This window comes from Micropterus salmoides, unplaced genomic scaffold (assembly GCF_014851395.1).
Source record: "Micropterus salmoides isolate LMB-PRFRI ecotype aquatic unplaced genomic scaffold, ASM1485139v1 Ms_hic_scaffold_22, whole genome shotgun sequence".
NCBI classification, from domain to species: Eukaryota; Metazoa; Chordata; class Actinopteri; order Centrarchiformes; family Centrarchidae; genus Micropterus; species Micropterus salmoides.
Genome location: NW_024041373.1, coordinates 13244826 through 13272630, shown reverse-complemented (window position 1 = coordinate 13272630; position 27805 = coordinate 13244826). Strand labels below are relative to the sequence as shown.

The 27805-nt window shown below is 39.0% G+C and overlaps 1 protein-coding gene across 1 annotated transcript in view; it reads left to right on the top strand.

Annotated features, from left to right (window-relative positions):
• Positions 1-26957, top strand: part of prim2 (DNA primase subunit 2) — a 35369-nt gene extending 8412 nt beyond the window's left edge. Inside the window, exons 7-14 of the mRNA XM_038737674.1 lie at positions 583-720; positions 4869-4936; positions 7488-7560; positions 7875-8060; positions 19838-19964; positions 22185-22267; positions 23996-24064; positions 26234-26957. Coding sequence (XP_038593602.1) covers positions 583-720; positions 4869-4936; positions 7488-7560; positions 7875-8060; positions 19838-19964; positions 22185-22267; positions 23996-24064; positions 26234-26461 — 972 coding nt within the window. The 3' untranslated portion in view covers positions 26462-26957. The remainder of the gene's footprint in view (positions 1-582; positions 721-4868; positions 4937-7487; positions 7561-7874; positions 8061-19837; positions 19965-22184; positions 22268-23995; positions 24065-26233) is intronic.
• The last annotated feature ends 848 nt before the right edge of the window (positions 26958-27805 follow it).

Below are 27805 nucleotides of genomic sequence, written 5' to 3'. Positions count from 1 at the left end.
ATCTTATGATATGAAATAAATGAGCACATAATGGTCCCTGAGGCGGTTTAAATCAACTTATTGGAGAATTCATGCTCTCCCAAATGTAGAATCACCACTCTGCCACTGAGTGTGTCTTGCCTTACTTCTAAAGAAATGTTTTGAACACAATTTTTGTTGAATCACTAAGTGATCACATAGTGGAGAAATCTCTTTAAATCAGTATGAATGGAGAGCCCGCAGAAATAATTGGCTGATTGTCAGATCCCTGTCGTAGTCTTTCACAGCTGAATGGATTTAAGTCTAGAGTTTGTTTGTTCACAAAAGGAAAGGGGGAAATAGTATGTCCTGCTATTTGACTTTAAATGTACATTCTAGGCTTGTCGCTGAGAGTCTTATTTGTTGAGACAATGTAAAACATCAGACTAGTTTTACTGAACATCCCCGGAATAAGTGTAAATCCTTCTATCGTGTTTTAAGGAGCCAAAATTACAAAGGACAAAGGGTTGCCCTTAGCATCCTGTCACTCACATGCATGTGAGCAGAATATAAACATCATATCTTTTGAATGCATTCAATATTAACTCTTGTTTTGTTTTAAAGGTTCCATTTCAAGATGCCCTGGATCTGGTGCGAACAAGGAAAGTGTACCTCAAAGCAGGCTACGTGTACATCCCTCACCAGGACATTGTCACCATTGTGCTCAATGATTTCCGCACTAGGCTGTCTAAAGCTCTGGCAGTAAGTGTTTGCATCTCTTCACCATTTTAGAAAGGATGAATAATGGATGTTATGTAATATTACAGAAAGCTCAAAGATAAATGAGAATTTGTAATTCAGAGAAACATGACAACACCGGGCGTACTTTGCTGTTGTTCATGGTGTGAACATATATTACAAATGTACCTTTTGTATAGAGAATGTACAGGACTTTAAAAGAATAATAGAAACGCATTGCATTATGTAATGCAATCCAATACAACACCACCAACACTGACTTAAGAAACGTACCTCTTCACTTTGCATTATACTAGACGTGTTTAAATATTGTATTGTAAGTGTTTCTGTTATGTCGACTTCCTGTACATGTGGTTTTATGTAAATACATTTTGTCCGTACAGTACGCCTGGTTCTATAAGGCAAATTATTAAATTGCAACCATGGTTGTTCCTTTCATTGCCCTGAAGGAAAAGTTGGGTTCAAATGAGGTGAATAAGTATGCACACGTGACATAAAATGTCTGGAGGGAAGACCGGGGACAGCTAGTATGAAAGTGCTTATTTTCCCTACGGGTGTGATGTTTTTTTAAATTTTTTATTTAAAGCCTGTGGAAGGGGGTCTGTGAAGGCGCAATATCAGCATGCTTGTGCAATGCATTGAAAGCCCTGAGGGATGATGTTTTGGGAACCAGAGGCATTCTTTATAATACATGTGAGGAGACAACCAGGGTTCAGTTACCTCATGGGGTGGGGTCCTGACAAAGGAACAGCTACGAGCATGCTCAGCAACCATAGGCAGTGGCATTAAATATTTGATGAATAGACTATTAATGAACCTACAATATAGGTGACATACAACCACAGACCTGCAAGTCATTGCTGTTGTGATTGGGATCTCAACCTTTCTAATGGTGACTTTATGTAGATTTTATGTGTTATCACCCAACAATATTTTTATGTTCTATACCTGTATCGTATTGTATCGTATCGTGGAAGCATTATGATTTTAGTAAGTAGTGATAATAGTGGTGAAGAGAAGATTTGCATTAGAAACACCATTGCTAGATCAAAGCAAGCATATTTGTCAAGAATTACTTCGATAGCTACAACCAACTAGGTGGGTAGGTAGTTACATTTATTGTCAAAATATAATAGGTTATATAACCTACTACGTGTCCCAGACTTCAATCTGGCCACATGCCCATGTCTATTAGAGCCCAGCCCTGATGCAGGAGTTTTGAGGCTGATGTTGAGTTTAAAAAAACAAAGCCTTTGTCAAAAGAGACACCAGATGCGAAGCATTTCAGAAACAGCTGTTTGAGTCTACCTTGGAACTGGCAGTTTGTTGCTTTTGTGCATAGAAAATGATTTGGCAGTTTGCACAAAGTTTTGCCTCTTTTATTTAACTGAGGAGTCACCTTCAGTCATTGCATTTCCAGGTAATGCCTGTGTTCATGACAAAGGCCCCCTCAATACTACTGCATTTTTGTTTTAAAACGGAGACCTTTTGCTATGTTTGCACCTCCCGTCCAGACTAAAATGGCGAAAACAAAGTTTTTTTTGTTTTGAAACTCTAGAGGGCGTTTTAGTGAAGACAGGCAAAAACGGAGGACTTCAGAAATGATGATGCAGATGCTCATGCTTTGCTCTCTGATTGGGTCTTATAAGTCATGCAAAGCAGACACGGTGCAACTGACAGAGTTTTTGACATGAGATTGTATTAGTTTTAATTCTCCGTTTTGTAAACTAAAACAGTAGTGTGAATGGGGCCAAAGAGTCCGGCTCCGTTTGGCCAGTTATCTGTCATGCATATTGGCAAGTTGAAGCACTCATCTAAAACTCACTACTGGCACACTGGAATAAGCTTGATTACCAGAATTACACTCTACTCTGAAAAACTACACTGTAGAATGTGAGTTGTTTTTGGTATAATATAGAAGATCACTACCTCTGTACTACTGTTAGCATAGTGGACAACATGTACTTCATTTAACCTGAATACATGTCCTCCATCATGGGACAGGCAGGACCGTCTTTTCCAAATTGGAAAAGAAAAACAAATAAAAAGAGGAACTTGGTCCCTGTTGCGCCATTCTCCCATTTCCTGGTAATTATCCGGACCACTAACTGTTGGAATGGAATAATGCTCCCAAACTATTTTTCTTGTAACTGTGCCATTATGACTGTTTCTGTGTTACTATAATGGTTATTCTCCTCCAGTGGGGACGACAAGGGGACATAGCAGAAATTGAAAGCTGCTTCTCCATATGACACCAGTTGCTGGTTGGATGTTCGTTTTAACAGAAAATATCTAGTTTATTAAACTGTGTTCAGTGTATCTGTAAGGCAGACCCTGAAATGGTCTGTGTTGCTCATTGGAGTCGTGTATAAAGCAATTAGACTAAGTACAGCTCTTCGTTGTGGAGGGATGTGTGTACATCTGTAGGTTTGCTATTAAATAAAAAAAAAAATAACAGTCAGACTCACAGCTGAATAAATTCAGACCAAGCTGAACTATGTTTTCAGACAGGATGTCAAAACCAAACGTCAAGAGGGAGTAGAGGAGGATAGTAAGGAATCATCTGGCAGTTGTTTCATATAGGGCTGCAGCTAACGATGATTTTAGTATTCGAAGCTTTGATAGATTATTTAAACGATTCATCGATGCGTCGTTTAAGAAGTACTTTTGCTTGGCGGCGGCGGCGGTGCCCCCCTAACGGGATCAGCTGTGCACGTTTATAGGTGATAAACGTGCACAACCTGCCGTCATGACGGCAGTCTTGAAGTCGCGTGGTGTTCACACTACGTGACTGATCGGTGACAGGGGGAGACACACACACACACACACACACACACACACACACACACACACACACACACACACACACACACTCTCACTACAGTAGTTGACACCAGCTGCGTCACCCGACGCAGGTTTCCAAACCACGTTTTGTCAAGAAAACACACCTTAAATGTGAAACGGGAAATGAGCGATCCTGCACATAAAACAGCTGTTGTTTGTTATTATAAAGATAACAGTTATAAAGACAAAGAATATGGGTGAAGGATGGATTAGCACATGCAGGTAGCAGGGATTGTCTGAGCTACAGAGAGCTGGAGGGGAGTTAAAAGGTACAGCTCCCGACATGCAGTTAACTCATGACTGTGAGGTTACAACTCACGGCCCAAAAAGGAGAACAACAAACGCACGTGTGCACATTTTCAGCTGAGGACTGCAGCTTACTTTGGCTAGCGTTCTACTCAACAATCAATCAAGATTTCAGTTAATTGCTAAAGTTGCTGTTAGTGTTACCTTGTCTGTGGTCCGCTGGCAGAACACCTTTTTGTTCAGCTGCCGTCGTGCTGTTGCCAAGGCGACATAAGTTTTGTTTTATGGTGGACGGACTGAGTTGTTGTTTTCTTTAGCATGAAATAATAACATACTTTGGACACTTTCTTATTTGTCCCTCGCCATTTTCTCTCTCTTCCTCCACTTTGCAAAGGGCTACATTATAATCCTGTCCTGTTCACAGCGTAAGCGCGATGTGCGACAGTAATAAATGTCCGTGCGAAACACTGTGCTGTATAGTTACATGGATTAAACGAAGCATCGATGCAAAGAATTTGTGTCGAAGCATTTTATTAATCGATTTTATCGATAAATCGTTTCAGCCCTAGTTTCATATGCTTCAGATGTTTCAGGACAATGTCCTGTTTCAGGTGTATGTTTATTTGCTCAACTTTATGTAAGAAAATCATAGACCTGTTTTACAGCTAGGGGAGTTTATCACTTTTAATGGCATTTAATCCGCCAAGCATTCACACGACATCCTTGCAAGACTTGTAATTGTGGCCAGGTATTTACTTTTTTAAAATGTGAATCACCAACTACCCACAAATATATATTTCTCATAGACACTATGGTGTATTTACATGTTTGGTTAAATAGTTTACATGTTTCATATAGTGATTGCATATTCTTACTTTAGTTTTAAGTACTATTTCTTTAAAATAACATTTATTCAACCTGTTCAAGATAATGAGCTGTGGCCTCATTGTTCTGTGTAATACTGTACTTAATCTTTGCACTTAACCTGCAGTGTTAGGCGGTTCTAGTCCTTTGACATACACTATTGACCCTAATTCACATGATGTCCATCTCCTCTGCAGTTGACAGCCCGCTCGTTACCAGCAGTGCATTCTGATGAACGGCTCCAACCGCTCCTTAACCACCTCAGGTAAGCAGCAGGATTAATAACGTGGCTGCCACTTTGCCAGGAGTCTATAGAAAAGTAGATTTAGCAGAATTGATCTTTGGCTCCAAAGAACATTGGAGGATTGTTGCTGGATGAGTCAACTCAATCTGTCCTTGTGGACAAGTCCAGATGTTGTGGACTGGATACATGTGCAGCATCATGTGTTCCTGTTGTTAAAGTTATTCAGTCTTGAAGTAAGAAGGACTATAAAAGATGGGCATTGTTTATTCTACAATTTCTCCTGCACTGTATTGTATCTCTTTATTTGGTGGGACATATTGGTTGTTGAGTAATGAAGGCCATGTTTCCTCCCTGTAGTTGTTTTTGGAATAGATTGCTAAGTTCTGTAAAAACGTGCTTTTCATGGTGAAAATAATTGATTAAACAGAGCTCATTATACACCCAGCATATGCTGAATTCCATATGGTTTGATACTTACTTAATGCCGTACTGTGAGCAACTGTGAACAGAGTCTGTGCTGTGATCACACTGCAAGTTGTTTTCCATAAGACAGGAATGGTGCAGTAACAGCTGTTGCTCATGTTGTTGTGTTTGCGGGTTATGTTTCACCCAAAATGCAACACAAGCCTGACTCTTCATCTGAGTACTGCACCAAAACTGCATGTTCTTTTATAAGTCTCCCATTGGTATATTTTAGATTTTACCCATTACAAGAAAGCACCTTACATGCAGGGTGTTTCCTGGCTCAGAATGGGTCTTTGACCACGCGCGACAGTAAGGATGATCAGTACACGTAAAGAAATGACCGAAATCTATGCCTTTTCTTGTTATTTCTGGCCATTTGATTATATTTACATTTTATTTGGATTGTCTGCCTAGTCTAGTTTATACAGTTAGTAGTTTATACAGTATTTGTAACATTTAAACATCTTATTAGTTCAAATTCAACTGTTTCACAAATAAACCGGTTTTCTGATATTACACCCCTGTGGTTAAGCATTGATTAGGGTAAATGTTAGTGAATTTATTATAATTTCAGATCATAGTATAGGCTACTATAGCTTACCACAACTATAATATTAATAACAGTTGTAAAAAATTTTTTTTTATTTTTGTGGGTTGTTTTTATTCATTAAATTATTGTGCATAAAAAAATCTCCACACGGTGGTGAGTCATTGGTTATTACTAAGTGCTAAATTGTCAATAATCATTCCTATTCATGCAGAACAACACGTCAACCTTTTTTAATATCCCGTCCCATCTCGGCGGTTAACGAAAAGTGAGATTGACAAGTTACTTTATGCTCACGGCTGCATGAAAAGCACCAGAGCTTCTCCCTCATCTTTCTCCGCCGACAGAAAGATTAGCAGGCGGGCGAGAACAGGAACAGGTGAGCGTCACATAGCATCCAGAGAACCTGATATGGAGAGGACAGCGAAGAGTAGCAGCAGCTTGTGAGAAGTGCCGGTGTCAAGAAAAGTCCTGGTATGCCAAAGAGTAAAATGTAGTAACGTTACTACTGATGAGCACCGATCCACTTTAAGCACTGCACACGGGATCCAGTTTGAAGGCTCCACTGGCTGTTTAGCTGTTAATGTCCAGACAGATACCAGTTGTCCTTTCATAAATGTAGGACACAACATGAGATTGTTGTCAGATGCTTTCTCACTAGTGGGAATACTAGTTTGGTTAATGCGAAGGTTGCATGTCTCCCTTTAGCGATATGTTCGTAGCGGAGCGTTCAGGCGCAGTCAAACCAACGCAGGAGCTGGTTTATAAATCTAGTGCCAGCTGCATGTAAATTGCAAAATGCTGTATGCAAAATACAGCGGCGGTAGACAGGAGGAGAGGTGACTGCTGGAAGTCAAGACATCGTATTTAAATTTATGTTCTGCTTGCTCAACGTCTTTTTGATGAATTGCTATTTATTGATAAATTGAAGATTTGAAATGCTACTTTTTCCTTTGGCGCTTGCTAAAACGTCTTTGGGGGATTCCAAAAATTTCTCGATGCAGGAAAAACCCATGTAGTTATCATGTTTGATCAAACAATAGAGCTGCTGCAAACTTCTGCTAATAGATGACTTACTGTAAAAACTTGTTCACAATTGAAAGTTAATGTAAATTGCTAACAGCACATATGCGTTTTCATTAAATTAATAGCAGCAGACTTAATTTCAGCTTCATTTGCAAAGTAGAGCAGTTCAGAACCCAGTGAAGGTGTTTATCTTACTTCAGATAAAAACGAACATGAATACAGGGATGGAAGAAGTCATTTTTCCTGATTATTGATGGGGATTAGTGGGCAGGTTGTTAGAGATTAGTGGGCAGGCCACTAATCTCTAACACAATGAGATGGAAAGCTCTGACACACGGGACTCGAGGGGTTGCCAAAGTCATCAATTTATAAATCAGATGGTAGTTTTAAGTTTGTTAAGTTTGAGGAAACATCCCACAGAAAATATACTAATGGCAGCCCTGATTGCTTCTAAAATTGCCTTAATATTTCTAATTGAGTGTAATTCATCACTGTCCTGATTTTTTTTTTTTCTTCACTGTTTTCTTATTTTAGTCATGCGTATGTGGGACAGGATTACAGCATCCAGAAGAATGTTGGGAAAATCTCCTTGGAACAAATTGATTCAGTAAGTTGACCATCTATTCTTAAAATGTCAAGTCCAAGGTGCCATTGTGCTTGGGAACGGGTGGAGTAAAAGGGGAGAATTGAGGTTTGTACGGTAATTCTGGCAGCCCAGAGCTTGGAATGAATAGAAAGTGTATTTGTACAATATACAATTTTAATCAATCAACTCACTTTGTTTCACGTGTCCCATAGAAAAGGGAGATATGAAATAAACGAAGGAAAATTAAGCCAGACTAAAAAAAGAGTTTTACGGGTACTGATAAATTATAGTAGTCCATATCTGCATGTTGGTCATTAATTGTTGTCTGCCTCCAGCTTTCAGGAAAGTCATTCCCACTGTGTATGAGGCAGCTTCACCAGAGCCTGAGAGAGAACCACCATCTCCGCCATGGTGGGCGTATGCAATACGGCCTCTTCCTCAAAGGTATCGGCCTCTCTCTTGAGCAAGCACTGCAGTTCTGGAGGATGGAGTTCATAAGAGGAAAAGTGGATGCAGACAAGGTAATGTTTAAAACAAATAAGTGAGCACATGCAGTGGTTTTTCACCACTCAATTTCCTGTTTAATGTGGATGTGGCCTGCACTGCCCTGTTCAACCCATAAGCCATTGCAACCAACGGCTAGTAAAGGAGATGGATTTACGGGATGTATTTCATAATATGATCATAGCCAACTATATTAACTAAATGTTGGATAATGAAGAATGAAAATTATGTAATAACCCAGTTCACCCATATCGTAAGACACATTGGACAGATTACAGATTTTTTTATTTTATTTAAGATTATAGACCTAAAATTTTCAAAATGAGATAAAATTTTCATATAAGTCTTTGACTTTTACCAAATATTTTAGTTTTAAAAGGCCATTAAGTTTTTCAAGGCTTGTGTTTTCTGTATTGTGCTCGTTGTTAAGTTTATCCTTGAACACCAGATTACTGGACTGTAAGACAGTGGTGTGAAATGTCTGAATGCCTCTTCCTCTCCAGAGTGCTTTTCGACCCCTGAATGGGTGGTGCCGTTTCATTGGTGATGAAGTGACCCTATCCACAGCTGTACTGATTAAAAGAAAGTTCACTGGTATCATTTTTTGCATGCAGTACTGCGATGAGGCTAATGGAGACTTAAGTGGTTGTAGGTTCACTTTTTGTGTCTCTCAATAGAAGACAGAGACTCGGTAAAGACACTAAAATTGTTCCGCATGAAGAGAACCACTACTCTTGTTGTGAATAAGAGAGTTTGCATAGAGCAGGCAGAATTTCATTCTATGCAATTCAATATAAATTATGCTGTATATTCTTGTTGTAACACTTTTATCATGAAATGTAGTCTGGACTACACCAACATTTATTTAACAGTTCTCACATGATGATGTTTATATTTCTGACATCAGCAGCTGCCGCATTAAGTTTTGTTTCCTCCGTTAAGTCTTTAGATAGCTGCAGATATGTTGTTACACAATGTGTCTGACTTACCCTGGCTTGAGTGCTTAGTTCAAAACTCTAGCTTTATAAATGTTAATGCATTTCCTTAATCTTTGTCAAGAAATAATAACTGCCCGTTTATAGATAACTGCTTGGATTGTATCGATTTAGCTTTTACAGATATGACTGTATACACTTAAGACTGTTAGAACCCTCTATGCCTTGCCTTGGCTGGCCTGTCTTAGAAGTGAGATACCGCTGATTCAGGCTTCACTGTGGTTTTTGAGTAGTTTTTTATTTATTTTTTTATGCTCCGTCCTCAGTGCACCCACTTAGGAATTCCCCATTGAGACGCCATGTCTCTTACAAGATACACTCTAAAGCGCATGAAACATGAAAATCAACTTTCAGTTCAAATGAGTTAACTTTATTCTGTACCATGGTCCATAGTAAATAGTAGTAAAAATTAAAATTTAAAAATTAAAAAGATCTATCTTGAAGTTATAATTTATTGATTTTTGACTAGAGCTGAAATGATTAATCGACTAGAAAATTAATAACATTCATTATTTTCTGACAAAACTTTTAATAATGAATCAATAATGAAAGTAATTGTCATTTGCTGCCCTAATTCAGTTTGCATATTCTTTACTCACCCAAAACATGTCAGTGATTTTTAAAGGTCCCCTGAATACAAAACAAAAACAACCAAACAGACTTTTTCCTGAAAAGTTAAGACATTTGACAATTGCAATATGGAATCACCCAATACTGAAAATATCTGCAGGTTCATAATCATAAAAAAGATATTCTGAGACATTCTCCTATTGTGCCTTTCTTCTTTTTTGTCTTGACTTGCTTGACGTGACTAGTAGTATGGAGGACTGATCCTAACAAATTCAGAAATAAATACAGAAATAAATAAATAAGCATCCAATTAAATGCACAAAAAATAGGGAAAATAGATAAATAAATGTAGGCAGTAATTAAATGATACAATGAGACATAAATGTATATATCTGTTTTAATTAGCAGTTCAGTTGAAAAAACTCTAATTTGATGGATCATTCAAACCTGCAGTGCAAAGCTTTTTTCCACTTCTGACAGTGAGATACTGTGAATACAGAGATTCATCTGGCAGTGATGGGCTTAATCAGCATTGTGTGAACTCGTTTGCAAGGGCGTGCAATGTATGGACGGTCTAATCAGCCATGTCAGCTGTTTTTAACATTTTCTTTTAATAATAATTTCTAGTTTGTAACTTTTATTTGCCAAGTGAAAGCTTAAGTAATGCTGTCCATCTGACTATCCATCTGACCCACACTGATAAACACCCATACACAGCTTAATCTCTCACGGAAGTGTGTTGCACTTTTGTTAATAAGGTGTAAGGTGAGTGCCAAGAAATTATTTGACTTGTTGTTGAGCTGAATACACTCCTAATGCAGCAATTCGGAGTATTTGAATAATTGTTAGTAGTACTTAGCAGTTCTTGAGCCTTTGATTCCTGCTGGTGCCATAGTTTCAGTAGTAATGGGAGGTTTTTGGCGGTATGAAGGGATTACAATTTACCAGGACATTTAGAAATCCTGACAGTATGACATTCAATACCATTAACAGTGATGCTGGATTGAGGTGATGTTTTGTAGTGTACGCCCTCAACGTAGGCAGGCGATGCAGCATGAACCTGCCTCACATCATCTTCCATGCGATAACCCCCTTAATTTTCCAGCAGCTGGTAAATAACTTACACATGGGAGCTTTAGCTGCAGCCTTTATTCACTGACAAACTGTAACCTACACTAAACACTTACTGCTAAACGTCAGTGCTTACCTTTTCCTCTGCTCTGCATTGACAGTCATTACCTGCTCTCACTCAGTCACACATTCATTACTAGGGCTGGGTACCGTTCAATAATTTTCCATATCGATACGATACCTCGACTTCGATACCGGTTCTTGAACGATACTTTTTCAATACCAATTTAATTGAATTTTTATTATTTAACAAACTGAGAACCATTGTTGTTTGTATAAAGTAACTTAATTATCACATTATTATCATTAATATTGTTTATTTTAATAATTGTTCCTTTGAAAAATTCTACTGCTTGTCAAAATTCTACGACATATTTTCAATGTAACATAGGGCTATATTGTGTTTTTGTTGTTTTTTTCCCCTCTTTCTTTAGTTTTTATAATGTCATTTCATTGTTTATTAATGATCTATTTTTTATTGTTTATATGTGAATTTGTGCTCTGGGAACAATGCAACCTAAACATTCATGGCAAAAGGCCTGAGAGAAAGAGAGAGAGAAATCTCTCATCTCATCTCATGGAAACAAGTTTCTGCCACTACATATCAAAGTTTCCTCCTCGCTAAAGGAAGAGGTGGCCAGACAACAACTATCACAACAGAAAGTAAACTCAACCGTGCCTGTCTTTATTCCACTGCAGCAAAGTCACCGACATCAGGCCAAGGATTAGTACGTGATGTCACTGTCACACGGAACCTCTTCCACCGGCTGCACATACAGATCCGTATGTGGCGGTGGCGTCACTTACTGATCCTTCAGAAATGCTTGGGAAAATGTAGCGTGTGTGGAAGCTACTCGGTCAGTAAAAGAGCTTTGATTTGATTCAGAAAACAACGACGCTACCACCAAGCTGAGAAATGTAGTTAAACTAGTAACGGCGCTACTTGTAGCGACGCTACTGCCCAACACTGCTCGTATGGTGGGCATGTTGAAGCAAGCTTGGTGGCAGTAGAGCACTGAGACGATGACTGCACTGGCTCTGTTTTGTTGCAGTCAAAGACAGAGCAACTTTCTGCTCTTAATTTTATTCCATGCACAGTCAAGAGCTTCACCAGGTGTGTTGTGTCGCCGCTCTTGGCAGCAATTATCTTACGTTGCAAATATTGCATCGCGTGCTGTTGTATCAAGCCTGGTGCAGTGTAGCCACACTTTTGATTTTCTCCACGTCTTTTACATCCATGAGCCATGTCTCTGTGTGTAATCGGAGTCCCGATTATAAGAGAGTGAGCCATCTTCGATCAGCCCACTGATGTGTAGGCATCCGCTGGCTAGTGTCATTGGGTCCTCCAGCAAGAATCTATGGAACAAGGGTGCTTATTCTATATCTGTGGGCCATAAGTACACTGTTTACAAAAAATAAGGGAACACTTAATCATCACAATATAATATCATGTCAATTAAACAGGGATATCAATCTGTCCAATTAGGAAGCATAGGAAACTATGTATCACCTGTTATGGTGTAAGTGAAAATGACAGGTGCACTGAAGAGGCAACAACAAGACAACCCCCCAAAAGGGAATGGTTTTGCAGGTAGTGGCCACAGACAATTGCTCTCTCCTTATACTTCCTGGCTGATTGTTCCCTAGTTTTCCGTTTTTGCTAGTGTCCTTGTCACTCCTGGAGGCATGAGGTGGTACCTGCAGCCCATTCAGGTTGCACAAGTAGTCCAGCTCCTCCAGGCTGGCACATCCATACGTGCCGTCGCAAGAAGGTTTGCTGTGTCTCTCAGCACAGTCTTAAGAGCATGGAGGAGATGCCAGGAGACGAGCTGTTACACGAGGAGAGCTGGACAGGGCTGTAGAAGGGTATCAACCCAGCAGCAGGACCAGAATCTGCTCCTTTGTGCGAAAATGAACAGGAGGAGCACTGCCAGAGACATGACAATTCCCGGCCTCAAGTGGCCCAGACTGTGTAGGCAGTTCCTGGATGACGAAGCCATTGATGCCATTGAATGGCCCTCACATTCCCCAGGCGGGAATCCAATTTAGAACCTCTGGGACGTTATGTATTGGTGCATCGGACCCTGCCAAGTAGCACCGCAGACTGTCCAAGAACTCATGGATGCCCTGGTCCAAGTCTGGGAGATGATCCCCCAGGACACCATATGCTGTCTCATCCGGAGCATGCCCAAATGTTTTCAGAAGTGCATGTAGGCACGTGGGGGGCCATACACACTACTGAGTCACATTATGAGTTGCCATGATAGAAGTCACGCAGGTTGGATGAACCTGTGATTAAAATTTTTTAATTTTGGTTTTCGGTGTGATTTTGTACGGTAATGATTTTTAACTTTGAACTATTTCGTTCATCGAGATCTGATGTGTAATTGGAGGAGAGGCTGCTGATGACCTTCTACCACTCCTTTATTGAGAGAGCGCTAGCATACTCCATCACTGTATGGCATGCGGACTGCACAGCGGCTGAAAAGAAAAGGCTGCAGAGGGTGATAAGGTCAGCTGAAAAGACAATCTGCTGCCCTCTATCCTCCCTAGATGACATCGGCAACTCTCGTTGCCTCTCCAGAACAAGAAAGATCATCCGTGACCACCTCCACCCTGGACACCTGCTCAGCCTTCTTCACTCTGGAAGGAGGTACAGGAGCATAAAAAGCTGAACTAACACACTGAAAACAGCTTATTTCCATAGGCTATCAGAGCACTCAGCACCCACATGAGCCATTAACTTGCCTTCTGCTCAAATAATAATAATAATAATTTTGGCTCTCCTCATACTCAAACAGGTGCTTCTTCTTGAGGTGGTGATGTTACATTTGCTTTCAGCCATGCTTGTTACCCTGTGTAATGGTATGACATTACGTCAACAAAAGAATTAATGCATAGAAGTCAGGAGATTTTTATATTAAGAATTTTAGCAAGTTGAATATTTATTGAACAAATCTAAACCTGATGTGCTCTATAGGTCATATGCATTGTGTCTAAAACATTTAACGATTTTCATTTAAGTTGAAAATATATATATATATTGTCATGGCACTATATAAGATAACTAAATGTTGGCCAATAAGTATCTTGCTGGTTTAACTGTTAATTGCAAAGAGAAAAAAACTAATAGATTTTCAGTTCAGCCATTTCAGAGATTTGTGTTGTTACAAAAACACAATAGTTGAGTAAGCAGCTGTGTTGCTGTAACCTCTTAAAGCATGTTTCCAACTTATAAAGCAGTGTCCATTCATCTTGACTTCAGTCTCTCCTGTCCTAATATCTCTTATTGGCCCTCAGTAAGAGGCTTAGGGAAACTACAGTACACTGGATTCATGTAACAGCTGTCTTTGGTGACCAGGTTCTATGTACAAGCTCCCAGAGAAAGTGTGATGGCTGTGCACAAAGTGCAGCTCTTGTTCCACGGGAGAGGCAGCAGAATGGTGCTGACCAGATCGCAGCTCTCACAATGATGTATGTGTTAAGTCAGGGACTGCACTTTGTGGCATGCTACACAAAGCCTGCTCATTAGTATGCGACAGGCACAGAGAAAAAGATGGGAGGCAGCGATGCCGAAAGGGAGGCCTGGAGGAAAAGGCAATGTAATATTAGACTAGAGGGAGAGAGCAAATTGATGAAATCAACTTGATCTATCCATTTTTCTTGCCACGGAAGTTAGCCTATTCATTTGGAGGAGTGTCTATTTGTACCACATTTTAGTGTGTGCTTTTTGCCTTGGGGTAGGACTGCTTCTGAAGTGCTTGTTTTACAGATGTTAACTTCAGGTTAATTAATTTCCACAAACTGACACCATTTTTACCTTTTTATAGGTTTGATTTCCTCCGGGGTCTTTTCCATCAATGGAAGAGATCCATTGCAATGACAATTTATATTAACTGCCCTTAAAGTTTACAAATGAACACCATGTTATTTTTTTATCACTGGTATTTTCAGTACATTTGAAAGTAGCCCCATGCGCCTTATTGGCTTTCCTTGAAACTTATTTTTTTTTATCTGCCTCACTTCTTCAAGAGATCCAAGAGGGATTCAAGAGATTAAGAGGGACTATTATGTTAGTATGCTTCCCCCCCCTCCCCTTAAGTCCATAAAATACAAAACCACAATGTTCAACTAGGTCATTCTTTCTTGAGGATCTAGGAATTGATTGGGATTCCTACAAAGTAAGGCATAATTTATCTTGAGATAAGTTGCATGCAGAATAGTGCTAATATTGCAACAACTTGTAAATGATCCCAATCCTTAAATAAACAGAATATCTGAACAAAAAGTTTAATTACGCACACTAGGGCTAGGCGCGGGGATATATAGCTGAAATTAGCTTATGAAAGGTATATCTGTATGACTATATGTGTTGGCTGACCAAGAAATTGCAGTACAGAAATACTAGACATATCTGAGGTCGTCTTTACATAGTTTTTGCACCAGAGAGCACTGACATTTTAATATTTTAACTCTAAAATGCCTTGCTCACGTACTTGGTGCTTGGTCACAATAATTTAAAAATCAAATTTAGGGGATGGATCCAACCATCATTAATTGTATTATTTACATGTGCTTTTCCTTTCTTTTTGTAATTACATAACAACAGGTACAACTTATAAAACTAAAAAACTAAATTATCAGAATGTTAAACCTGCAGTTCGAAATGATTGTCTCCCCTTTTCATATGTTTTTCCGCCATAAACTCTGTCATACTTCCTAGAGAGTTTTGTCATCTCTGTTCAGTTTCAATTCAAGTTTCTTTATTGGAATGACTGCATATAATACAACATTGCCGGAGCATGTTAACACAAACTATACAATCATAATAAACAACACAAACAACAACACTGATAAAACACTGATAACCAACGAATGCAGAGAGATTTTTACCTGGCAGTGATGGGCTTAATCAGCATTGTGTGAACTCTTTTGGCAAAGGCTTGGACCTTCATTTATATGTAAGTCCAGCACTCTTGCTTCATATTATTTTTTCCCCCAATGACTCTTTAACTGGGCAGGATTGTCACAGCGTTTTAAGCACTCTACAGTTCTTATTTGTCTCCATTGCCTTTTTTAGTTTAAAATTCTACTTGCATTGTGTTTGAAATTACCTTTTTAAAAAGCGGCCCTTTTCTCCTCTATGCAACATCAAACTTCTTATACATGTGTCCACTTGCAGTATTTTATAGTCCCTCACCTTTTATTGTTTTTAGGTTTTGAAAAGGCCTGTAGTGCAACTAAAAAGGGAAGTGTTTAAATGGTATTACATAGATGAGAAATTGGAGCTACAGGCATATCAGTCACTATGGACTGAGCCTAAGAAGCCATGCCAAGTTTACACACACACACACACACACGTACGTAATCCCTTTGATTGTGTCCTATTTCTCTGTCTCCACTGCCGCAGGTTTTTGTGAATGTGTCCTAGAGTGTGGAGGGATGTTATAGTGATGTAGCCCCATGAGCCAAGATGTGCACTAGATGTGCTGCGGCGCTGCTCCTATAATGCATCTTTTGTGCTTGTGTGTAGACTCTCTGCTCTGATTTTCTGAATTTCCTCAGTTTGGAGGTCAGCTGTATCAGAGTATATCCAGGATTATCTGAAGTGCAGGCTGAAGTGTTGGAACACAGTTGGTGATTGAAATGAACACTTGCAGTCATTATGAGTGAGGAAAAAAATAGGACGAGTTAAAAACGAACTGCAGGATGCCTTGTACAACATCTGCTAAGGGGACTAGTTTGTCTGACTGTGAGGATAAATCATGTCTTTAGAAAATGGCAAGTCAAACTGTTCAATCAAATGTTTTTACACGTTAGTGTTGGTTTTAAGGTTTATCCATATTTGCGGTTTGATATTTATTCACAATGTTTTGTGAGTTACACCATCTCAGTCTCACCTGGAAGAAAAAGAAGTAAAAAATGTTATCAAATTCTAATTCTTTGTATCACTTTTTAAGACCACATAGGATTTTTTTAATGTCCTAATTATTTCACATAATGCATATTAAACACACTTTAGTGCCAGTGGAGTTTCAAGATTCATTTTAATAGAGTAGGGGGGTCTTAAATCAGGAAATGGCCTCTTGAATCCTTAAAAGCTCTCCATAATTAATATTTGATTTATTGTACTTAAAGAACATTTTATGGATTTTTAAATTACCACTGCAGCTTGTCACATTAGCAACTTTAAGTGTTTTATTGCAACATTAATGTGTTATGATGGGTGCAGTCATGGTGATTGTGTTCTGCCATTGTTGAAGCGCACTGTGTGTATTTTGCCATTTGATTTTAGAGGCAGGGGTCCCTGTAATTCATTTTTAATGGTCGCACATGAGCACTGTACATATAAAAGGAGTTCGCAGTGGAGATGGTTTAGAATGACCCCCATCAACGATCACAGAAGATGGTATGAAGCTTTGCAGAAGTCTGCCACTATAAAGTGGATTGACACAGTTCACTTGTGTCCTTGACTTTAATGTTTTGCTTTTTGGAGATCATATAAGCTTTTCCAGATATTAAATCAGGGATTCACATAGTTTGATTAAGTTCAAGCCTTGCTGCATTGTGGCTATAGATACATTGAAGAAGATTAGGCAAGGCCTAATTTTGTCCAACTGTGAATGCAGTTAGGATTTGTTTGTCAGTAATAACTTGGAGCTGTACTGTAAATCAAAAAAGGATGTTTACTTTTAAACAAACTAAATCCAGATAAAGATACAGTTACTTAACATTCTTATTTATGTATTCTTACATTGTATTTAAATACAATGGAGATCATATGTAAGCCTATGGCTGCAACTATTGATTATTTTTATCAATGGTGACAAATGCCCCTCACAATATCCTAAAAACAAATGTGACATGTAAGCAGCATAAAACTAGTTGAGGTGTTGCTACTTTTTATTGCTTTAGATGCAACCAGTTACTTAAGTCCAGTCCTAACCAGAAGGTCAGCCCCCCTCCTCTAAGGGATTGCAAAATCTGAGGTTGTGAAATGGGCAAGGAATGAAGGAAAAACAAGATGTCATGGGCTACATTTCCATTCAGTTTAAACACTCCCAAGAAACTCCAGGACACAGGTGATTCACTTCCATGAAGTTTACTGGGAATCTTGTGAAACTGTAACAGTACAATGAGATGTTTATATCATTAAAGAAGCTAGACACACAGTATGAAGGTAAGCAGCACCGCTTAGCTAACGTAGCTGTGTAGCTTATAAAATAAAGCACAACCGAGCTAGCTGCAATGAAACATAAAGCTAACTTAGCCTAGCGTAAACTAATTAGCGTCTTAGCCATCACAATATTCTTAGAAACTCAAAATAGGTGATAACTTAACACAATGAAAAATACTTGCCTAAGCAAAGAGGGAGAATGAAGAGCAATCAAATCAGAAACTGGGAGAGCTCACACATGACTGTAGCAGATCACAGCATGGCAGTTTTCTTTTCGTTTCCCAGCATACACTGGTCCTAGGTTTCCATGGTGAAGTTCTGATACAAAAATCTATATTGGTTCCAGGACCTTTCTGTAGTCTTTGCTTTTTTGACAAACAATGTATAATTTTACCATTTTTGGCCTCAAATATGATGAAATGAAATAATCTGAGAGGTTTACAGGAGAAATGCGTCTTTATTGGAACTGCAAACAACTCATAGACTTCTGAAATGTCACAAGGGGCGCAACTGTACAGTGTGTTTATTTTTTTGTGGGTTTTTTTGTAGCTAGAAACTGAAGCTGTCAGCGTGGTGGAGTAAAAAGTTTCAGTTTTCTCTGAAATGTGGAATTGAAGTGTAAATTCACATAAAATGGAACTACTCAAATGTCGCTTTTCCATTACCAGTACCAGCTCAACTCTCCTGGCTTTCGACTCTACTCGACTCGGTTTTAGCCCGCCGTCCTCTGTTTTCCATTGTAGATAGCTAGTCGTCTTAGTAACGCCACACACAACTGCCGCGACTAAATATTCAATGCGACACACACACAGCTGTCTCTTGATTTAAGTTTAAAAGTTTCAACATTACTCAGAATGTCTCTACCGTTGTTGCTGCAGCGGTCTCTGTAACAGTGAGACCAGAGGGCTCTGTGAGCGGGCAGCTGGATGGCCCCGTGACCTCGTCCCGTGGGTTGCCGCAGGCTTCCCCCCCCCACCACCGCTTCTCAACTCTGAAAACTTTCAAGCACGTTTTTGTTTAGCCATCACTTTTCGTTAAACTGTCAATATCTGAAACCTACACAGTTGATTTCTCAGCTCAAAACTTCTCAGAAGTGGATTTAGTGATGAAATATAAAACTTTCTGTTGCTGGCCTCTGGCTGGCGCGTGCAATGATGATTCAGTGAATAGTGACCATTCTCTCTGACCAATCAGTAGTCTGCTGTGTTTTCACGTCCCATTTTTGTATTGCCTCAGTTCGCTTGGAATCTTGACGGAGGTGATACTAAAAAAAAGTACCTGGAAGTAGGTACACGACAACTTTTGCCCAATGGAAAACCAAAAAAAGGCGAGTCGAGCTCGTACCGTGCAGTGGAAAAGGGGCTAAAGTACCTTTAAAATTTATAGTATTTGAGTAAATTGAGTTCTGTCAATCGACTAATTGTTTCAGCGCAATACAAGCTCATTAACAAGGACTATATGCATGCCCATGTGAATTTAAACAAGAGTTGGTAATATACCGGTATGTTGGTATTAGTTAGTATTAGTTGGTATAATATTGAAGTGCTGCATTTTTAGGTAGGAAAGGTGGGCGCATTACACTACTGGCACGTCGTATTTGGATTTCATAAATGTATTCTTTTATTTAAAACATACTCTTCATATTGTATCAAAGTGCTCTGCAGGACAAGGGGCAAAAGCAATGATAAGGAAAGATGGCCATATTACGGTATCCATAATTCAACTATCTCAAGTGTGGCGACACCTCTACAGCAGGTTCTCTCTAATAGCTCTATATTTCATTGAGGAAAACACCCTGTCGAAACTGACATGATGTATGACAATGTCTCTTTTCACCCCAACCTTGTCCCTCTTACACTCTCATCCTCACTAATGCCTTCTCTTCCTCGCTCCCCTCTTCTCCCTTTCTTTCCCTCTGAAGTTTGACAAAGCATATGCCTACGGCATTCGCCACATGTTTGGCAAAGAAGGCAAGCGAGCAGACTACACCCCCTACAGTTGCATGAAGGTGATTTTATCAAACCCACCCAGCCAAGGCGACCATCACGGTGAGTTGACGGCAGTTGGAGGAAGCCATTACCCATGTGATAAGTAGGGATGGGTATCATTTTTATTAATATTGATACCATTTTCGAGACTGCTTAATGATCTGAATCTCTATTGATACCACTGTCGATACTTTTCTAGGCTATTGAAATCGCAGTAAAACTGTTGTAGCAATTGTTGTTTGGCCCATAGAAAATGTGATTTAACCCTTAAGCAGACAGAAGTGGAAAATGAGTTGTAAAAAATATCATAATGTTGTTATTTGTTATTTGCAACCAAGTAAAACCTTATTATTATTGTATTTTTAATATTTTGTTTGTTTCAGATTTTATGAGTTGTATCTCCCAGGATATGTTGCCCTATTAAGGTCAAAATAGTTAACATTTGAATGTTTCATTTCATGAAGAGAAGAGATACATTCTTGTTTGTCAGAACCACTTCCACACAAACTAGTTTTTAAAATAACTATGCCACTCTGTGTGTGTGTGTGTGTGTGTGTGTGTGTGTGTGTGTGTGTGTGTGTGTGTGTGTGTGTAGATCTTAAAATGAAAAGTCCGCCTGTTTTAGGTATTGTGGATTGCTCATACAGATACTGAACACCGTAGTGACTCTTGAGGTACAAAAGTTAGCTGGTTAGCGTGCTACCTTTAGTAAATATCACAACCATTCAATAGATTTGCATCATATTACATCAATATGTTATTCCTTTCCAATTCTTTTGATCTTGCAAGTTAATGCTTGGATGTTTTACACTATAATCTTATCAAATGGGGGATCGTGGTCTAATTTGTGTTAGTTTGGGGGTCCCTGATGTGAAAAAGTTTGAGGACCACTGCTCTATCACTCTCATCCTGTCTCTCACTTCTGTAACGTTAATCGCCTTTCTGCTGCCATAAAATGAGCTAACTGGGATGCCCTGCAGGAAACGATATGGTTATAGTGTCATAATCTTCATACCTGTGCATGATAATATCTGTTTATATGGGTGGGAATCACCAGAGGCCCCACGATACGATATTACTACGATACTTTCTTCACGATACGATATTATTGCGATTTTAAACATATTGTGATATTTTGCAATTCATTACCCTTTTCCCAACTCTTTTTCTCATGGACTGAAAAAGAAATAGATTTTATTATTATAGTACCAAAAAGTAAAATTCTCATGTACTATTTATATAATAAAAGATCGATGCTTGACATCTGTATATTGATACAATATTGCCACGGAAAATATTGCGATACTATGCTGTATCAATTTTTCCCCCCACCCCTACTGTTTATGTATATCCATACTAACATTTCCTCCAGTTTAAAACTCCACAAACACAATTACACTATATTTTCTTCATCAGCATATTAAGACAATACTCATATATACATTCATTAATTTATACATTTTTTTTATTGAAAATAAATGTGTAATATATAATATATACTCATTACATTACTCATTACTGCACCTCTGGCGGCCATTATGACTGATCAGGCTGACTAAACAATAACAGATAAACTGAACCAAATCATGTGACCAAGATACTAACAACAAGCAAGACTGCTGATGAATAAGTTGATTGGGTAAAAACCTTTAATCATGCCCTCTAGATGATGTATCTCCTGGTGCACGTTGGCTGCTTAAAAAAGCAGAAAAAAGTTTGACATCATAATTAGGTACCCCGCCGAAAATTATGGATGGACGGTCTATGGATTATAATTGTCAAAGATCAGTTGCTCCAAAGCTGGGGTGCACGCATACCTTGAGTGGAGGAGGAGCCGGAGTTGGCGGTGTTCCGGCTCAAAAGCAGTCAAAAGTACTGCATTTTGCCTTTAACTAATGCGCAACGTTCAAGTGCTTTAACACTGGCGGTGTGTTCCCCCCGTTACAAGAAATTAACTTGGATGGAACTTCCTCCTTATCTTTGGCTTTTGTAAAATGGTGCCAAGACTTTCAGCCATCCTAGCAAGCAACCTATTGACCATGAGCAATGAAGTTAACAAGGGCGTGATGCAATTCTGTTCTTCTTCGTTTAGTTTAATGGCGGTCGGCAGGCAACTCAGTTGAATTTAGAAACTTTATTAGACAATCAATGTATGTTGGTAATAGTGATACAACTGACATATATAGTGTTCACATGCACATGCTGAGTATTTCAGTGTACTCCCATCAGTCAGACTATTATTTATATTTATTTTAATTAAATTTCATTTTCTGTTTGTAGGATGCCCATTCCGACACAGTGACCCCGAACTGCTGAAGCAGAAGCTTCAGTTCTACAAGGTTTCTCCCAGTGGAGTCAATCAGGTGGGTGCCCTCCTGTCTGCAGGTGTAGGTCTTTCGAATGGCCGGATAGCCCTTTAGCCAGCAAATATAAAATGATTTTGTGAATGGGTTCATAAAATCTGCCAAATAAAAAAACTATTTCAGAAACTGGCAAATGGTACTACGCACCAGGCCCCCAGTGGCTGAGAGCAGTTGGTCTTAGACACGGCCTTGGACATTGAGTCTTGATAAAGTTTCATCCTTAGTAGACAATATAGCAGCTACAAAAGTCAAAAGTATTGGCAGGACCGAATTAAACAACTGCATGGCAGATGGCAGATACCAACCTGTGGCAGACTTGTTAAGAAGAATAAACATTTTGACAGAGACTGTGCTAATAATAGCTTTCAGATTACAGCCTAACAAAACTTATCATCTTGCAGTCATGCCAGCGGCTCTGTGAGGCTGTACTTGCATCGATCCTTTGAACAAAATGCTCAACATGCTAACATGCTGATGTAGCAGCTATAATGTTGACCATGGTCACCATCTTAGTTTACTATGTTAGCATGCTAACATAATAATAATGTTAACATAATAAACATTTGCTTATTAGCATTAGACATAAAGTACATGTATTGGACAAATTCAAAAAATGACCTGATAATGGCGCTAGATGAAAAGTCAGGATCACAAAAGTGATTAGGATACTGTACAAACTTTCGTGGCAATCTACATAGACAATGTATCAAAATCATAATGATTTGCTTTATTGTGGTTAATTTCTGAAAGACCTAAAAATGTAAAGATGGTGTTTAGCGGAGGTTTGACATGTTGTTTCTCTATTGCCCTAAGGACCCTCCAGAGTAAAGCTCACAAATAGGAAGTCAAGTACTGATATTACATCAGTGTTATAATTGTCCCTTTTGCATGAGAGAAAATAGCAATAAAACTCAGTACACTTCTAGTGTTTGCACTTTATTATCTGTCTTTAGTGCACATGTTTGCAAATGTTACTGGTATTTTATTAAACAGAATAATAAAAACTGCTATATCTGGCAGAAATAGGGAACAGCTCATCACAGATCTAATAGCAGCCCCAGTGTTGAGCATGCTTGTGGCAGTATCACACTGGAGGCAGCCTTCAGGAATATAGGGAGTAATGAGGGAGCCAGGTACAGGCAGATTCTTCATAAGAGTCTCTCTCTTAGTGAGTGCTGAAGACCTTGGATTTATTTTTAAGTATGCAGTCGCACCAACACCACAGTGGTTTTGGTACAAGAATGTGGGAGCTCTTATGTGACCCAACCAAAGTCTGGACTTTAAAATGTCTGCTCACGCCTCATTTTCAACTTTGCAGTGCTTCAGAAAACAAGAACAGACAGAATTGGAAAATCTCAAAATTGAGATGTACCGGAAGACTAGAAGGTGTAATCGTTGCCAACGTTTTTTCTACAAATACTTGACTTAGGCATGAATATTTAAATTAGCCCCAAATAAGCCTGTCTGTTTTCATTAAATTTGCATCGATTTCTTGAAGGATGTATTCACTGCTGTCATTATGATTTATGAGGAATGTTTGGGTAGGTATTTGACTGAAAGCCAATTAAAACAATTTTGAATACAGGCCTGCAACACCACAAAATGATGACAGTGTGCTCTTTAATGTCCTGTCAGTATCTAAAATGCAACAGTTTAACACTAAGAAAAAAGTCAAATTTAAACCTTGGAACTTCTCTTTTTCTATTTTCTACCTTTTTTTATTTGCAGATCCTGGAGCTGATTAAAGGAATGCACTATCAGCTGGCGTGCCAGAAATACTTTGAGCTGACACACAATGTAAGTGCAGATTTGATTTGAAGCAGGGAGTAACCGGGGCTACCTGTGTCAGAGGCAGGGGCTTGGTCTTTACTTGTCATGCATGAACGTGCAGAGACCCAGAACTGTCATCCCCCCCATCATTAGCTGGCTGTCATAGCCACTTAATTTTTATAGGTTTATTATAGCATTCAGATCTATTTTGTCCCCTGTGGATACTTATTTAATCTTTTTTAGTTTGCATGCTTGAGTCATCTTCCCTTTCAGTCACACTCAAGGTCCTCGTATTAGGGGAAAAAAAAGCAGTGATGGGGGGGGGGGGACTTAAACTCAATATATTTGCTTGTGACATTCAGCTGAGTTTGGCACACAGTTTACATGTTGGATCGGTTCATAAAAATTCAAGGTTGGACTCTGCATCAGTTGTTGGCGTCACTCCACAGTATTAAAGCAATATCATGCACCAAACCACTGGGAACACCAAAGTGTAAACTGCTGTGATTTTAGAAACTCACGCACGTGCTGTAACAACTCAGTTTCAATAGAAAATACTACACGCTGTCAAACACAATATGAACAACTCCTTGGAAAATAGCATCACACATAGTGACACCCACAGCTCATCAACTAATGCACCATTTATAAACAGCATTAAAGTTGTGGGAGGTGGTTGAATTGTTAGAGTAACTACAGAAACGGACACTTTTGTGGCCATGGCATGTTTACATTAATAATGCACTTACTGCTGAGAGTTATATGAGATGATAATTTCAACGTCAGTTTTTGTACAGTAAGTATGGGGCTAGGTGACGCTTACCTTAGCATAGCGTAAAGACTGGGAATGGAGGAAACACTAGCCTGGTTCTTCTGAAACATTTTTTAAAAATCCACTAAAGTACAAGCACCTCTAAAGGCCACTAATTAACACATTGTGTGTAATTTGCTAAATTCATACACAAACGTAAATGTAAAAACGACAATTTGTGGTTTTAAAGGAAGTTAAGAAGCTAAGCTAAGATAATCCGCACATGCCTCCATCTTAATGTGCAGAGACGAGTCATTATCAGCCTTTTCACATAACTAATTAGGAAAGCAAAGTAAGCATTTTCCCCAAAATATCAAACTATTCCTTATATTCCTTTAACCCTTCTGTGGAGAGTATGCCGTTGTGACTCTGTGCTGCTAGGCTCGCTGCTTATTGACTTTAATGAAAAATGTTGGGCTCATGTGTTTGCGTACAGTCATTACATGTATATTCAATTAGCCCATGCAAACAAGTGATGAAACAAACAAAGATGTTGTGTTCTGCAGTCATGTGTAAAATTAATTAACTTGCTTCACAGGGCAATTTGTACACAGTGAATTCACATTCCTACCAAGCTACTATGCTGATAAAAGCAGGGACGTTATGTGTTAGCGTTCAGGCTCACTTTGGGAAGTGATAAATCTCAGCAGCTGGAGAAGTAGTCAGTATTGATCAACATCCCTTTCAGCTCCCACTGCAGATATATTATAATATTTTTCTAGCAAGCAGTAAAATCCCTACGTATTTTTCCTTAAAGTGTTTCATGCTTCAAAAAAATATTTGACACAATTACTTTCTTCACTCATGCGGTTCAACAGGTAGGAATAGCAATGTGAAATGTCTCCTTACCGACGTTAATTTAATGGAAGACGATCATACTGTTGTGTGCAAATCTATCACAGTAATTTCAAACATTTACCTCTTAAAATGAAAGGTTTAGAAAACATCAATCACTATTGTTTAAAAATTATGGAAAAGGTCACAGAAAGAGGAAGAGCTCGAGCTTCATCTATTAATGGATTCATAGGTTTTTACTGACAAAGAGTGATTTTGACTTTTTATTTCCTGAAAGGGCATTTCATCTTTTCATTGTGCGCTGATGGAATAGTTAGCCGGGGACTTAGCTCGCTTATTTGGCGATTAGAGACGGCTGTCCTCATTGTTAATAAATTAGTAAATTGTTTTTAATTTAACAAACCATTCCACACTGTCCCCAATAAGGCAGATGCTACATAATCATCTTACACTGATTGATTCAATGTTAGGTCACCTTTTATGCCACCAACCTGCCACTTCTGTGAGAACTAAGATTTGTGTTCCTCTTTTCTCGTCTTTCCTCTTCTGTGTTTTCTCTCTCTCTCTCTCTCTCTTTTTTTGTTGAGCAGATTGAGGACGCCAGTTTCTCACTCAATCACCCCAACCAATACTTTATAGAGAGCCAGAAAATTTTGGGCGGAGGCAAGGACATAAAGCGTGAGATGGACACTCCACAGAGGTCGCAGGAAAACTCCGCTGCCAGAGGATCCAGTGCAGCTCGAGAGGCAGCAACAAACGCCCCCCAGGGTTTGGCCGAGATGACGGAGGAACTGGACTCTTTCTTTCAAGATGCCTGATTTTATTTTTGTAGAAATTAATGTTTGTTCATCTTTTTCATGAGGACTGGGTCGATATTCTAACTTGAGTCATTAAAAGTCACTGTATCATCACATAATTAAAGTTGCAAATCAGTAATTTCTCAATGATTTGTTTTCAACACTTTAAGTTAACCTTGATGTGACATTATTCAAACCTCAGCATCAGCCCAAAGCCAAGTTTTCTAGTTTTCCTTGCTAACGTGACAGTGACATGGCATCATTAATTTAGCTATTTAACTCAAGTGTTCAAAGTAGTCTCTCTGTTTGTTTTCTTCCTTTGTTTCCACTGTGGTCTGAACTTGCATGGCTTATTCCCAGTCTCAGTGTACAGTGTTTTGGCAAGGATGTGGTTTTGGGGGTGATGACTAGAACATTTCCCAGCTGTCTCAGAAACAATGTCATTGTATTTGCTGGCAGGAATATGGATGAATGGTGGCAGGAGGATGGATGAAAATAAACAATTTCCACAGTTGTATTATGCTGCCTTGGAATATTGCCTCATAATGCACAATGCAATTTATTCAAAGCACACGTGCTCAGGAGATATTTCTTCTTTCAAACTTCTGCCTTCTCAGTAATTTGTCAAAAAATGCTGGATGTCTGAAAGTCAAGAACCTTTTGCACTATTGCAGCTTTGGCGATACCAGCTGCTCCTCTAATCTTGGTTCTTCAGGAGGTACCGTTTTGCGCTCTTATCTCCCCTCTATGTGCATTTTATAAGATTACGAACTTTAGATCCGATTAGATGCACTGAATGGGGAGCCCCGAATTATGTGATTACAAAAGTGTTTCCCAGGAGGCCAAATTAAATATTGGATGATTGAATGAAAACCTATCCACAATTTAATGATTGTTAATTTAAAATGAAGTTGTTGTGTTTTTATTGGGTCCCTGGGGGTGTAAGTTTTTTTTTTTTTTTTTAAACAGCAGTAATGCACATTTGATCTGCAGGCTTTTCTGTTTCAAGACTTACTGACACATTCAGACCGCAGTTCATCACTGCCTCACACTTGTAGCGTCAGAGCTGCACATAGCTGGAATTAAATTAGGTCTTAAAATCCAGGCATGGTGCTTGACATAGAGAGGATTTATTCAGTATAATAAGGCAACAGGATAACAGTGAGCAGCCGGGCTGCTGTCAGCAAGAGACCCTTGATGTTTAATATTTGGTTGAGCATGACTACATTTGACAAAGCTGGCACTTTTCTTAGACTGTGGGCAGGCAGTTGACTAGGACGGTGTTTATCTCCTCCGAATGGATTTACAATCATTAGTCATGAACTTGCTTGCTTCCGTCGTGTGATTTGTTCTCCTGTACTCATT